General features: G+C 39.2%; 1 protein-coding gene across 3 annotated transcripts in view; it reads right to left on the bottom strand.

The window, feature by feature from the left end:
- The window catches only part of HACL1 (2-hydroxyacyl-CoA lyase 1), a 46,901-nt gene that overhangs the window by 11,612 nt on the left and 18,858 nt on the right, over window positions 1–16,431 (bottom strand). For 2 of the 3 annotated variants that reach the window (XM_027086578.1, XM_027086576.1), the window contains exons 11-16: window positions 15,778–15,861; window positions 14,733–14,834; window positions 5,142–5,296; window positions 4,567–4,725; window positions 3,634–3,741; window positions 2,527–2,713 (exon numbers count right to left, since the gene is read on the bottom strand). In XM_027086578.1, the coding sequence (XP_026942379.1) occupies window positions 2,527–2,713; window positions 3,634–3,741; window positions 4,567–4,725; window positions 5,142–5,296; window positions 14,733–14,834; window positions 15,778–15,861 (795 nt within the window). The remainder of the gene's footprint in view (window positions 1–2,526; window positions 2,714–3,633; window positions 3,742–4,566; window positions 4,726–5,141; window positions 5,297–14,732; window positions 14,835–15,777; window positions 15,862–16,431) is intronic. The other variant, XM_027086579.1, reaches the window with a different exon arrangement.

Here is a 16,431-nt window from a genome sequence, read left to right as displayed (position 1 = left end):
TATATGAAGATTTGTTTTGTGGCCTAACATATGATCTATCTTGTAGAACATTCCATGTGCACTTGAAGAATGTGTATTCTGCTGCTTTTGGATGGAATGTTCTGAATATATCTGTTAAGGTCATCTGTTCTAATGTGTCATTTAAGGCGAATGTTTCCTAACTGATTTTCTGTCTGGATGAGCTATCCATTGATGTAAGTGGGTATTAAAGTCTCCTACTATTATTGTATTGCTGTCTATTTCTCCTTTTAGATCTGTTAATATTTGCATATATATGCACTCCTATGTTGTGTGCATAAATATTTACAAATGTTATGTCCTATTGTTGGACTGACCCCTTTATCATTGTGCAATGCCCTTCTTTGTCCCTTATTACAGTCTTTGTTTTAAAGTCTATTTTATCTGATATAAGTATAGCTACCCCAGCTTTCTTTTGGTTTCTATTTGTATGAATTATCTTTTTCCATCTCTTCACTTTCAGTCTGTGTCCTTATATCTGAAGTGAGTCTCTTATAGGCAGCATATAGATATGCCTTATTTTTATGCATTCAGCCACTCTATTTATTTTGATTCAAGAATCTAATCCATTAATACTTAAAGTTATTATTGATAGGTATGTACTTATTGCCATTTTGCTGTTTTCTGGCTGTTCTGTAGTTACCCTTTCACCAACATCCTTGATATCTGTCTTATAGAAACAGAATTTCAGTAGAATTCTATATATTTCATAGTTTCCAAATTAATTTATATTTCATTGATTGTCCAGGTATCTGTTCTGCCCATTTGTCCACTGCCTTGTTCAAAAAAGAAAAAAAATCTAACAGCAGATACATGTATAAAGAACCAAGACAGAAAATACTTGAAAAAAAGTAAAACACTGAAAACAGCAGCTGATATGTAAGGTGCAGGCATGGAGGCCAGGTATGTAAGAGAAAGCAAAAGTAGCTGGATCAGAATCAGAGTACAAAGTATGAAAAGCAACTTAATCTGGGATGGGAGAGGAACATACTACACACTTTGTCATTTATTTTACTGCTACAGTCTACACCGTAGTTTTGCTTTAGAGGCCAAAGTACCTAACTCTGAATATAATTGCATAAGTTACCCTACTATAGTCTCATATCCCAATGTGCTTCCTCCTCCACTCTCTGTCTTCCAGCCACTTCGGCTTTCTTTCAATTCCTTGGACTTGCCGTGCTCCCTCCTGCCAAAGAGCCTTTGCACATCTTTTCCCTCACTTCTTTGCTGAATTTGTCCCTACTTATCCTTCAGCTCTCGGTTTAAGCATCACTTCTGAGAAGTCTTCCTTGTGACTCCAATATAAACTGAATTCCTTTGTGGGGTTTTTTTGTTTGTTTAAATTTACTTTATTGAAGTATAGTTGATTTACAATGTTGTGTTAATTTGCTATACAGCAAAGTGATTCAATTATATATGTGTGTGTGTGTATACACAAACACATTCTTTTTCATATTCTTTTCCATTATGGTTTATAATAGAATTTTGAATATAGTTTCCTGTGTTATACAGTAGGACCTTGTTGTTTACCCATTTTATATATAATAGTTTGCACCTGCTAATCCTAAACTCCCAATCCATCCCTTCCCAACTCCCTCTCCACCTTGGCAACCATAAGTTTGTTCTCTATATCTGTCTCTGTTTCGTAGATAAGTTCATTTGTCATATTTTAGATTCCACACACAAGTGATATCATATGGTATTTGTCTTTCACTTTCTTACTTCACTTAGTATGATACCATCTAGGTCCATCCATATTGCTGCAAATGGCATTATTTCATCCTTTTTTATGACTGAGTAGTATTCCACTGTGTGTATGTATGTATGTATGTGTGTGTGTGTGTGTGTGTATATATATATATATATGTATATATATATATATATATATATATATGCTACATCTTCATCTGTCATTGGACATTTAGGTTGATTCCATGTCTTGGCTGCTGTAAATAGTGCTGCAGTGAACACTGAGGTGTGTGTATCTTTTCAAATTATGGTTTTCTCCAGATATATGCCCAGCAGCGGGACTGCTAGATCATGTGGCAAATCTGTTTTTAGTTTTTTGAGGAACCTCCATACTGTTTTCCACAGTACGGAAATTTACTTTCCCATCAACAGTGTAGGAGGGTTCCCTTTCTCCACACACCTCTTGGGTTCCTTTGTTTTATGTTCATTCAGAACTGGGTTTCTTTTCTTCAGAGGAATTGCCTCACTCTACTGTGATACATTCAGTTGAGAGGTGACTGGACTGCACTCTCCTACTGGACAGTAAACTCCATGAAGTGAGGTCTGAGCCTGGTTTGCTCACTACGCTATTCTTAGCACCTGACACAGCACAACTAACACATACCTCAACAAATATTCATTGAACAAACAAATGAAAGTGACAAGCTCAGAAACAGTTTAGACAGAACTCAGTAAATGACAGGGTGTTCTATTTGGTAGATACTCTTGGGGGTGGGAGGGGAGATGCATTTCTGCTTTCTGCTTAGCAATCATCTTTACCTGAGCTTTCCGCATGGCTTGCGGCTCAATCATGATGTTGATAAGAGAGGGTTTAGTTGTGTCTGCCAGGCTCTGCCTCAGGGATTTCTGGAGTTCTTCTGGTGTTTGTACAAAATACCCTTTGCCTCCAAATGCAATCATGACATGCTCGTAATGTGAGTGTGGCAGAAGACACATTGGAGGGGCCCTGAAAAAGAAGGTCACAAGTCAATAGAAAAAATTCTCTAAAATAATTTGTGGAAAAATTTCATCTAAAATGAAAGGCATGCTTTTATATAAACTGAGATGCCAGTATATTAAACTTTCCATACATTTTTTATTGTATGTATAGCAATGTGCAACAGAACTTTCTGTGATGATGGAAATTTTTATATCTGTGCTGCCCAGTATAGTAGTTACTAGTGACCTGTTGCAGTGAGCACTTGAAATGTGACTAGTTAAAAAGAGGAAGTGAATTTTTAACTTAAACAGCCACATGTGGCTAGTGGCTGCTATACTGGGCAGTGAAGGCTACACCATCAACTATTATGAATCCCCCCTCCAAAAAAAAGAGGAGAAAAGGAATGGTTACTACAAAACAGCAAATAACAACAAAACAACAGTCAGCGAGGCATAGCAAACATACCCACAGCCTGCTCCCCTGGGGCTGACTAACAGATTCACAACCTCCTCATCCCACAGCCAGACACTATACTGTCTCAGTTTGGCTCTGTCATCAAATGACCAAGATTTAGCTAAGTGGTAAAAGGAAGGAAGACCTCTATATCATAAACAATATGTAAGCATCTATATTCCTACATGGTGTAGTAGGAATAGTAGGACTGGTAGCATTTGCAATAAGCCTTTTCATTAACAAGGCTTAGACATGAAACTCATTCACCTGAGCCTTCAGTGGCTCCCTGATCATAAACTATTCATTGAAGTGCCAGTCAAGGATGGTTGTGCAAAAAGGAACCACGCAGACAGGGTTCCTGTCCTTTAGAGCAGCTGACCATGAAAACAAGCAATACTGACACCACAGAAGCAGGTTTCCAGTATAGCAGACTTTTTAAAGAGAGATTAAAATAGTTGAGAAAACATAAATATACACTGTTCTGGGTTACTTACACTGTAGTAGCATCTCCAAATTTTAACATTTCCTTCCAAGTATCTGTATCAAAACCTTGGTAAATTCCATTATTATTCACCACCAAAAGTATGATTGGCAAGTTGTACCTAAAATTGAGAGCAAAATATAAAGGAAATCATTTTTCATTCTGAAGCAATTTCTTTTCATTGGATTGAAATTTTAACTTGAAAATGAATAGTTTTCTATAAGCTTTTTTGTAATATTACGGTAAGACCAAAAATTAAGCATTTGCTATCCTAATAAAGACTATCAAATTATTAACAGAAACATCATGGAGCAGTAGAAAGAATGCAAGGTTAGTGGTTGGCAGACCTGGTCGCACCACTATGCAGCTACGGACCTCAGGCAAATGACTGAGCTTTTCTGACCCTTGGTTTTCACAGATCTGGGAGTTAATAAGAATGACACCTTCCATACTTAATTCCCTCTGAAGCACTTGTTCCTCACAACTGTCCTATAAGGTAGGAACTAGTACGACTCCTATTCTTACCTTAGAGGAGACTTAAGTTTGGTTAAGAGACTTAACCCTAGTCACCTGGGTCTGATGTGGTCAAGCCAGTATTTAAATCCAGGCCAACTGACCCAGAGGCCGTTCTTTTAACCACCAAGCTCTGCTATCTCCCTGCAGAAAACAAGCTTTTATCAGACCAGAACTTTTCTTTCAGTGACCTAAAAACTACTCCCCAGTTTTGCAGGTTTTGGGCATATGGTAGAGAGATCATGAACATGCTGTCCTGGATGAGACAGACCCCAGGGTATTTATACTAGTATTCTCAGGACACAGCACAGTGCCATGCATGGGGCACCTGGCACATGGTGAACGCTTGGTAACTATTTGTTAGGCAAGTGGGTCTTGGGTATAATTTTTCATATTTTGGAGAAAGAAATGCTGACTCAAGATGCTGTCTTACCTGCAGATGGTTTCCACTTCCATGCCAGAAAATCCAAATGCACTGTCTCCTTCCACACAGATGACCTGCTGCCCTGGGTTTCTATCTTTAGCCACTAGAGCAGATGCAATGGCAAAACCCAAACCGACTCCCATTGTTCCAAAAGTACCAGCATCAAGCCTGTTGGGGAACAGAGCTAAAATGAAACCCTCTGGGGCATATCACAGATGGTGGGGTTGGCAAAAAATCTAGTCATTTTTACATGGCTCATGGAAAAATAAAGAACAATAAAACATTCTCCTTAATATTAAGTTTTTAGACTGTGAGGAACTAATTTGTTAAGGATAAGCAAATGAACGGGAGAAATCACTCATGATTTCTTGGAAGACTGTGAATATATCCTCTGAACACTGAGTATACAAATTACCACATGATCTCAGGACATACCAAGCATAGAAACACTACAAAACGTCACCTACGAATACTTTTATGAAGTATGTCCTTACACTGGCTGCGTATAATTTTCAAATGTTTTCTCAATCTGCTTTTTGTAGTTTCTAATTTAACACATTCCAATTCATTATAATTGCCTTTACCTGTGACGAGGAAGGTAGTTTTGAAGCACAGTGCGCCCAATATCCATAGTATTTGCTCCTTCGCTCACCACAAAACAGTCTCTGGGCAGTTGTTCTTGAATGTGGTAGAATACTGTGTAATAATTCATAGGCAGGGATTTTTTGAAAGCTAATTCCTAAAATATCAGAGGGAAATAGAATCAAATTAAATTAATATATAGTGAAAATAAACAGCATCAATAAGCTACTTTCAAACTTACTTGCAATAGCCAAAGGCTATGAAATTCCCAAATGGCCACTAGATGACGACTCTGAGAAGCTAATTGATCTGTCAACCGTCCTAGGGGACAGGCTAAGAAAAACGGGTCCCAGTCCCAATTTGGGACACGATCAAATAAGGCAGGAAATATCCCTCTTCCTGGAGATCCACAACGCACACTAGCATATTAAAGACTAAGACGTCCTATAGTAAAGATAGCTGAAGACACTGGGTTAAGCAAAACTAAACAGTCTTATTTGAGCACTTTCAGGGAAACACTGCCTTAGAAAAAGTGAAAGTTTTATTCTAGAATATTTTCATCTAAAATATGACCCTATATTTAAAATTAAAAGTGAAGTTGGGGTTTTAGAAAATCTAATCTTTCCCCACATGTACTGGAAAGAGGATATGCTTCACCCACTACTCTGGAGGGTCTCTAAATGGAGGGGAAACAGAAAGGTTATTGTCCTTGTCTAGCCAAATGCCTTTTAGAGCTTCAGCAGCAAAGCCCCACTGTCTCTTCACCTGTACTACTTTGGTCTGCTAGAGATTATACTCAAGATGGATGAGGGACCCTCCTATACTCATGCACCAGAGAAAAGAGGCAAGATCCTTCCATCTTAAACTAAGGTGATTCCTATGGAAAAGAAGGAATTAATCACTATACCATTCAGGAAAGAAAACTGAGACTGGCTCCTGATAGGAGAGAGTCATTGATTAAACTTCCAAAAAAGAAAGAATCATATAGAGACAACTCTACTTGTCTGGAAAATGCAAATTTATTCCAAGACGACTGATATATTAGGGAACAATATGAATATAGCTGGAATTTTGTATTTGCTTATGCATGATTCCATCAGTTAGAAACACTACATGAACACAGAAAACTACACCCAGCTGAACCAAGATGCAGAGGAATACACAAAACAGCAAAAAAAAAAAAAAATCAGAACAGCTGGAGAGGAACTTCAAGATGGCAGAAGAGTAAGACGTGGAGATCACCTTCCTCCCCACAAATACATCAGAAATACATCTACATGTGGATCAACCCCTACAGAACAACTACTGAACGCTGGCAGAAGACCTCAGACCTCCCAAAAGGAAAGAAACTCCCCACATACCTGGGTAGGACAAAAGAAAAAACAGAGACAAAAGAATGGGGATGGAACCTGAACCTCGGGGAAGGAGCTGTGAAGGAGGAAAGGTTTCCACACACTAGGAAGCCCCTTCGCGGGTGAAGACTGCGAGTGGCAGAGGGGGAAGCTTCGGAGCCACAGAGGAGAGCACAGCAACAGGGGTGCGGAGGGCAATTCCCGCACCGAGGATCGGTGCCGACCAGCACTCACCAGCCCGAGAGGCTTGTCTGCTCACCCGCTGAGACGGGCGGGGCTGGGAGCTGAGGCTTGGGCTTCGGTCGGATCACAGGGAGAGGACTGGGGTTGGCTGCATGAACACAGCCTGAAGGAGGCTAGTGCGCCACAGCTAGCTGGGAGGGAGTCCAGGAAAATGTCTGGAGCTACCAAAGAGGCAAGAGACTTTTTCTTGCCTCTTTGTTTCCTGGTGCGTGAGGAGAGGGGATTAAGAGCGCTGCTTAAATTAAATTAAATTAAGAGCACCAGAGACGGGCGCGAGCCGCGGCTAAAAGCGCGGTCCCCAGAGCCGGGCATGAGACGCTAAGGCTGCAGCTGCCGCCACCAAGAAACCTGTGTGCGAACACAGGTCACTATCCACACCCTCCTTCCGGGGAGCCTGTGCAGCCCGCCACTGCAAGGGTCCCGGGATCCAGGGACAACTTCCCCGGGAGAATGCACGGCGCGCCTCAGGCTGGTGCAACGTCATGATGGCCTCTGCTGCCGCAGGCTCGCCCTGCACTCCGTGCCCCTCCCTCCCCCCGGCCTGAGTGAGCCAGAGCCCCCGAATCAGCGGCTCCTTTAACCCCGTCCTGCCTGAGTGAAGAACAGATGCCCTCAGGCGACCTGCACGCAGAGGTGGGTCCAAATCCAAAGCTGAACCCCAGGAGCTGTGCGAACAAAGAAGAGAAAGGGAAATCTCTACAGGCAGTCTCAGGAGCCGCAGATCAAATCTCTACAAGCAACTTGATGTACCCTGCATCTGTGGAATACCTGAAGAGATAATGAATCATCCCAAATTGAGGAGGTGGACTTTGGGAGCAATGATATACATATTTTTTTCCCTTTTTCTCTTTTCGTGAGTGTGTATGTGTATGCTTCTGTGTGTGATATTGTCTGTATACCTTTGCTTTTACCATTTGTCCTAGGGTTCTGTCTGTCCGTTTTCTTTTTTTTTTTTTTAGCATCGTTTTTAGCACTTGTTATCATTGGTGCATTTGTTTTTTGGTTTCCTTGCTCTCTTCTTTCTCTCTTTTTTTTTATTACTTAAAAAAATTTTTTTAATAATTATTTTTTATTTTAATAATTTTACTTTTTTTAATTTTATCTTCTTCTTTCTTTTTTTTCCTCCCTTTTATTCTGAGCTGTGTGGATGACAGGCTCTTGGTGCTCCAGCCAGGCATCAAGGCTGTGCCTCTGAGGTGGGAGAGCCAAGTTCAGGACACTGGTCCACAAGAGACCTCCCAGCTCCATGTAATATCAAATGGCAAAAATCTCCCAGAGATGTCCATCTCAACAACAAGACCCAGTTCCACTCAATGACTAGCAAGCTACAGTACTGGACACCCTATGCCAAACAACTGAAAGACAGGAACACAACCCCATCCATTAGCAGAGAGGCTGCCTAAAATCATAATAAGGCCACAGACACCCCAAAACACACCACCAGATGTGGACCTGCCCACCAGAAAGACAAGATCCAGTCTCATCCACCAGAACACAGGCACAGGTCCCCTCCACCAGGAAGCCTACACAACCCACTGAACCAACCTTAGCCACTGGGGACAGACACCAAAACCAACAGGAACTACGAACATACAGCCTGTGAAAAGGAGACCCCAAACACAGTAAGTTAAGCAAAATGAGAAGACAGAGAAACACACAGCAGATGAAGGAGCAAGGTAAAAACGTACCAGACCAAACAAATGAAGAGGAAATAGGCAGTCTACCTGAAAAAGAATTCAGAGTAATGATAGTAAAGATGATCCAAAATCTTGGAAATAGAATGAAGAAGATACAAGAAACGTTTAACAAGGACCTAGAAGAACTAAAGAGCAAACAACAGTGATGAACAACACAATAAATGAAATTAAAAATTTTCTAGATGGGATCAATAGCAGAATAACTGAGGCAGAAGAACGGATAAGTGACCTGGAAGATAAAATAGTGGAAATAACTACTGCAGAGCAGAATAAAGAAAAAAGAATGAAAAGAATTGAGGACAGTCTCGGAGACCTCTGGGACAACATTAAACGCACCAACATTCGAATTATAGGGGTTCCAGAAGAAGAAGAGAAAAAGAAAAGGACTGAGAAAATATTTGAAGAGATTATAGTTGAAAACTTCCCTAATATGGGAAAGGAAATAGTTAATCAAGTCCAGGAAGCACAGAGAGTCCCATAAATCCAAGGAGAAACATGCCAAGACACATATTAATCAAACTATCAAAAACTAAATACAAAGAAAAAATATTAAAAGCAGCAAGGGAAAAACAACAAATAACACACAAGGGAATCCCCATAAGGTTAACAGCTGATCTTTCAGCAGAAACTCTGCAAGCCAGAAGGGAGTGGCAGGACATATTTAAAGTGATGAAGGAGAAAAACCCACAACCAAGATTACCCAGCAAGGATCTCATTCAGATTTGATGGAAAAATTAAAACCTTTACAGACAAGCAAAAGCTAAGAGAATTCAGCACCACCAAAACCAGCCTTACAACAAATGCTAAAGGAACTTCTCGGCAGGAAACACAAGAGAAGGAAATGACCTAAAATAACAAACCCCAAACAATTAAGAAAATGGGAATAGGAACATACATATCGATAATTACCTTAAGTGTAAATGGATTAAATGATCCAACCAAAAGAAACAGACTGGCTGAATGGATACAAAAACAAGACCTGTATATATGCTGTCTACAAGAGACCCACTTCAGACCTAGGGACACATACAGACTGAAAGTGAGGGGATGGAAAAAGATATTCCATGAAAATGGAAATCAAAAGAAAGCTGGAGTAGCAATTCTCATATCAGACAAAACAGACTTCAAAATAAAGACGATTACAAGAGACAAAGAAGGACACTACATAATGATGAAGGGATCTATCCAAGAAGAAGATATAACAATTGTAAATATTTATGCAACCAACATAGGAGCACCTCAATACACAAGGCAAATGCTAACAGCCATAATAGGGGAAATTGACAGTAACACAATAATAGTAGCAGACATAAACACCCCACTTTCACTAATGGACAGATCACCCAAAATGAAAATAAATAAGGAAACACAAGCTTTAAATGATACATTAAACACGATGGACTTAATTGATATTTATAGGACATTCCATCCAAAAACAACAGAATACACTTTCTTCTCAAGTGCTCATGGAATATTCTCCAGGATAGATCATATCTTGGGTCACAAATCAAGCTTGGTAAATTTAAGAAAACTGAGATCTTATCAAGTATCTTTTTTGACCACAACGTTATGAGAGTAGATATCAATTCCAGGAAAAAATCTGTAAAAAATACAAACACATGGAGGGTAAACAATACACTACTAAATAACCAAGAGATCATTGAAAAAATCAGAGAGAAAATTTAAAAAATACCTAGGGACAAATGACAATGAAAACACAACCATCCAAAACCTACGGGATGCAGCAAAAGCAGTTTTAAGAGGTAAGTTTACAGCAATACAATCTTACCTCAAGAAACAAGAAACATCTCAAATAAACAACCTAACCTTACACCTAAAGCAATTAGAGACAGAAGAACAGATAACCCCAAAGTTAGCAGAAGGAAAGAAATCATAAAGATCAGATCAGAAATCAAAGAAAAAAGAAATAAAGGAAATGATAGCAAAGATCAATAAAAATAAAAGCTGGTTCTTTGAGAAGATAAACAAAATTGATGAGCCATTAGCCAGACTCATGAAGAAAAAAAGGGAGAAGACTCAAATCAACAGAATTAGAAATGAAAAGGAGAAGAAACAACTGACACTGCAGAAATACAAAGGATCATGAGAGATTACTACAAGCAACTCTATGCCAATAAAATGCACAAACTGCAAGAAATGGACAAATTCTTAGAAATGCACAACCTGTGGAGACTGAACCAGGAAGAAATAGAAAATATGAGCAGACCAATCACAAGCACTGAAATTGAAACTGTGATAAAAAATCTTCCAACAAACAAAAGCCAAGGACCAGATGGCTTCACAGGCGAATTCTATCAAACATTTAGAGAAGAGCTAACACCTATTCTTCTCAAACTCTTCCAAATATAGCAGAGGGAGGAACCTCCCAAACTCATTCTACGAGGCCACCATCACCTTGATATCAAAACCAGACAAAGATTTCACAAATAAAGAAAACTACAGGCCAATATCACTGATGAACATAGATGCAAAATCCTCAACAAAATACTAGCAAACAGAATCCAACAGCACATTAAAAGGATCATACACCATGATCAAGTGGGGTTTATCCCAGGAATCTTCAATATATGCAAATCAATCAATGTGATACACCATATTAACAAATTGAAGGAGAAAAAACATATGATCATCTCAATAGATGCAGAAAAAGCTTGTGAAAAAATTCAATGCCTATTTATGATAAAAACCCTTCAGAAAGCAGGCATAGAGGGAACTTTCCTCAACATAATAAAGGCCATATATGACAAACCCACAGCCAACATCATCCTCAATGGTGAAAAACTGAAAGCATTTCCACTAAGATCAGGAACAAGACAAGGTTGCCCACTCTCACCACTATTATTCAACATATTTTGGAAGTTTTAGCCACAGCAATCAGAGAAGAAAAAGAAACAAAAGGAATCCAAATCGGAAAAGAAGAAGTAAAGCTGTCACTGTTTGCAGATGACATGATACTATACATAGAGAATCCTACAGATGCTACCAGAAAACTACTACAGCTAATCAATGAATTTGGTAAAGTAGCAGGATACAAAATTAATGCACAGAAATCTCTTGCATTCCTATACACTAATGATGAAAAATCTGAAAGTGAAATCAAGAAAACACTCCCATTTACCACTGCAACAAAAAGAATAAAATATCTAGGAATAAACCTACCTAAGGAGACAAAAGACCTATATGCAGAAAATTATAAGACACTGATGAAATAAATTAAATATGATACAAAGAGATGGAGAGATATACCACGTTCTTGGATTGGAAGAATCAACATTGTGAAAATGACTATATTACCCAAAGCAAACTACAGATTCAGTGCAATCCCTATCAAACTACCACTGGCATTTTTCACAGAACTAGAACAAAAAATTTCACAATTTGTATGGAAACACAAAAGACCTCGAATAGCCAAAGCAATCTTGAGAATAAAAAACGGAGCTGGAGGAATCAGGCTCCCTGACTTCAGACTAGACTACAAAGCTACAGTAATCAAGACAGTATGGTACTGGCACAAAAACAGAAAGATAGATCAATGGAACAGGATAGAAAGCCCAGAGATAAACCCACACACATATGGTCACCTTATCTTTGATAAAGGAGGCAGGAATGTACAGTGGAGAAAGGACAGCCTCTTCAATAAGTGGTGCTGGGAAAATTGGACAGCTACATGTAAAAGAATGAAATTAGAACACTCCCTAACACCATACACAAAAATAAGCTCAAAATGGATTAAAGACCGAAATGTAATGCCAGACACTATCAAACTCTTAGAGGAAAACATAGGCAGAACACTCTATGACATAAATCACAGCACGATCCTTTTTGACCCACCTCCTAGAGAAACGGAAATAAAAGCAAAAATAAACAAATGGGACCTAATGAAACTTAAAAGCTTTTGCACAGCAAAGGAAACCATAAACAAGAACGAAAAGACAACTTTCAGAATGGGAGAAAATATTTGCATATGAAGCAACTGACAAAGGATTAATCTCCAAAATTTACAAGCAGCTCATGCAGCTCAATATGAAAAAAGCAAACAACCCAATCCAAAAATGGGCAGAAGACCTAAACAGACATTTCTCCAAAGAAGATATACAGATTGCCAACAAACACATGAAAGAATGCTCAACATCATGAATTATTAGAGAAATGCAAATCAAAACTACAGTGAGATATCATCTCACACCGGTCAGAATAGCCACCATCCAAAAATCTACAAACAATAAATGCTGGAGAGGGTGTGGAGAAAAGGGAACCCTCTTGCACTGTTGGTGGGAATGTAAATTGATACAGCCACCATGGAGAACAGTATGGAGGTTCCTTAAAAAACTAAAAATAGAACTATCATACAACCCAGCAATCCCACTACTGGGCATATACCCTGAGGAAACCATAATTCAAAAAGAGTCATGTACCAAAATGATCATTGCAGCTCTATTTACAATAGCCATGACATGGAAGTAACCTAAGTGTCCATCAACAGATGAAGGGATAAAGAAGATGTGGCACATATATACAATGGAATATTACTCAGCCATAAAAAGAAACGAAATTGAGTTATTTGTAGTGAGGTGGTTGGACCTAGAGTCTGTCACAGAGAGTGAAGTAAGTCAGAAAGAGAAAGACAAATACCGTATGCTAACACATATACATGGAATCTAAAAAAGGAAAAAAAAATGGTCATGAAGAACCTAGGGGCAAGATGGGAATAAAGACACAAACCTACTAGAGAATGGACTTGAGGATACAGGAGGGGTAAGGTTAAGCTGGGACAAAGTGAGAGAGTGGCATGGACATATATACACTACCAAACGTAAAATAGATTGCTAGTGGGAAGCAGCTGCATAGCACGGGGAGATCAGCTCGGTGCTTTGTGACCACCTAGAGGGGTGAGATAGGGAGGGTGGCAGGGAGGGAGACACAAGAGGGAAGAGATACGGAGATATATGTATATGTATAATTGATTCACTTTGTTATAAAGAAGAAACTAACACACCACTGTAAAGCAATTATACTCCAATAAAGATGTTAAAAAAAAAATCAGGAACAACTTTCTCACAATCAAAGAGAAAACACTATCCATATACAAAGACTTTAAACAAAAATTGCCAAATCCTGCAGAAGTGGCTCATTTTAGTGCTAACAGTGGATGGTTTGGTAGTTTCATACATTACTATAAATTTCAAAGCCTTCAGCTATCAGGCAGAGCCATGAGTGCAGATAAGGAAGTTGCAAAAGAATTTCCAGCAGTGATACAAAAGTTAATTGAAAAAGAAAGCTACAAATGGTCTCACTAACATAAAATGAAATGAAATGAAATGAAATAAATGTGAGGGGATGGATGTGTTAATTAACTAGATGGGGCAAACTCTTTCACAGTGTGTTTATCAATGCACCATGATGTACCTTTAAATATCTTACAATTTTATACATCAATTACACCTCTACAGGGACTTCCCTGGTGGCTCAGTGCTTAAGAATCTGCCTGCCAGTGCAGGTAACACAGCTCTAAGCCCTGGTCCGGGAAGATCCCACATGTCGCAGAGCAGCTAAGACCGTGCATCACAACTACTGAGCCTGCGCTCTAGGGTCCGTGAGCCACAACTACTGAGCCCACGTGCCACAACTACTGAAGCCCAAGCACCTAGAGCCCTTGCTCCGCAACAAAGAGAAGCCACCACAATGAGAAGCCCGTGCACCACAACGAAGAGTAGCCCCCACTCACCGCAACTAGAGAAACCCCACGCACAGCAACAAAGACCCAACGTGGCCAAAAATAAATAAATTAATTAATTAAAAAAATTATACCTCAATAAAGTGGAAATTAAAAAAAAACGAAAAAGGTGGCTATACATTAGATCAAATTTTCAGTTTTGATGAAACATCTATTATAAATGCATGCCTTGGTGGACTTACATCTTACAGGACAAACATGCCCCAACATGCCCCAGGATTTAAAGTTCCAAAAGATCTCTTGTGATTTGGTGCCAAGGTCAAACTGAGGACAAGGAGCCACACCCATCCACACTGGCTCTTACGACTCTCTGTCCAATGTCAGATCCCCTCTTTCCACCGCTTCACGGTAACTCACGAGCTATAACCTTTCCAATGCCCACTTCCACAAGAAACTTCAGGTGCCATATTTATTGTAATACATATATGAATGTGTGTGTGTGTATCTTACACGTTATGATTTTAGGAATGCAAATGTCATGCTATGACAGAACTAACTGAACCATGGCCCTGAAGTATTCTTGAGTTTCAGTGGGTCCCATATTACCTTGGATAAAGCTTCATTGCTCTTCATTTTTTCTCTCAGAATTTTCCACCACTTGCTCTCAGGAGGATACTGCCATGGTGTTTTATCAAATTGTTCTAAAAGCTAAAAAGCAGAAACTTTTTCTTTCCTTTTTGAAAATAAATCATATTAGCATAAAAATCTCTTCTAAAAAAGACAACACAGCTACAGTAGCCTACCTTTCACATCACTCATACTCTCTTTTTCCTCTGGGCAGTAAACAACTGATAGAAGATAAATAGGTACCACGGAAAGCTTCTGCTTGGTTCAGTGACGACTTCTACCAGAAATTGGGATCCCACAAGACAAAGCAGAACTGTAACCCCCTCCATACTTCACAGGCAAGGGGGCTTGTAAGCCTTCCTCTGCCTCTGACAACAGAAGGAAAATCACCCTGCCAAAGAACCCCTGCAAGAAGACTCATAGCCCCAATACCTAGGAATTCCCATGATACAGACCAAATGCTCCAGAGAGTTTTAATATTGGGGATTACATCCTAATTTTGTATAATCATGATAATGATACCAATTTGTATCCAAAGTCATGTAACAAATGTGCCTATATTTTATCTGTCACAGTGAAATGTATAAATTATATACAAATAATAAGAATCTGGATAAGTCACTGATTACAGTTTGAAGAGTAAAAATCTCTTTATTGCCTAAAGAAATACTAAGTTAGATTTTTTCCAGTACATAAAGCCATTTCTTGGCTGTAAGTTCAGTTCCTCTGGGAGCTGTATTATAATCTTTCAGATAGCTGAAATCAGTTTGCCGACTGAATGCCTTTAAATTTTCGATCACCTTTCAAAAATGCTTAACTTACCCACATACAAATTATCTATACATAAGGAGTTGGATTTACCAAGTTCCATAGTTATATTTAAGAATAGCTTTACATCATAAATTTTATTTAAAATAGATATTAATAGACCTGTCACCAAGTGAATCAAGATTTAAACATTTTCAAGAACTGACTTCCCTAAAGACCAAGCCACATAAACTAAAACCCAGGCAAAAGCTCTCACCTGTTTAGTGACAGCATTTATGTCTCCTAGCAAGGTCACAGCAGGTCTTACATTATTCCCCAACTCTTCTGCACAGATATCAACCTAAAAAAGAGGCAAGGCTAAAGAACAAACTGTGTTTATTCTTAAAAATCTTTAAGAATTAAGACAGTAAATGGACTGTGGATGTTAAACATAAGATTAAGATTTGATATTCAAGAAGTTCCTTGATAAAAGTATAAATCCGCGGAACTATATGAGTATCATAGCTAGTATAGAAACCTCACTATCATCACTTCAAGTAAAATTGCTGTGTCAGTTAGGCTTGAACATTTAAAATTTTATTAAACCTTGTGTAATTGTTCATTAAAAAAGAAGAAACCTCACTATCTTCCTTCATTTTAAAATCTACTCCGGGGACTTTCCTGGTGGTGCAGTGGTTAAGAATCCACCTGCCAATGCAGGGGGATGTGGGTTCGAGCCCTGGTCTGGGAAGATCCCACATGCCAAGGAGCAACTAAGCCCGTGGGGCACAACTACTGATCCTGCGCTCTAGAGCCCATGAGCCACAACTACTGAGCCCACGTGCCACAACTACTGAGCCTGTGTGCCACACCTACTGAAGCCCGCGTGCCTAGAGCCTGTGCTCTGCAATGAGAAGCCACCGCAGTGAGA

Source organism: Aethalodelphis obliquidens, unplaced genomic scaffold (assembly GCF_003676395.1).
Source record: "Aethalodelphis obliquidens isolate GAN/ISIS:26980383/991018 unplaced genomic scaffold, ASM367639v1 scaffold56, whole genome shotgun sequence".
NCBI lineage: Eukaryota > Metazoa > Chordata > Mammalia > Artiodactyla > Delphinidae > Aethalodelphis > Aethalodelphis obliquidens.
The sequence above is the reverse complement of the archived record's forward strand: the minus strand, read 5'-3'. Positions and strand labels throughout refer to the sequence as shown.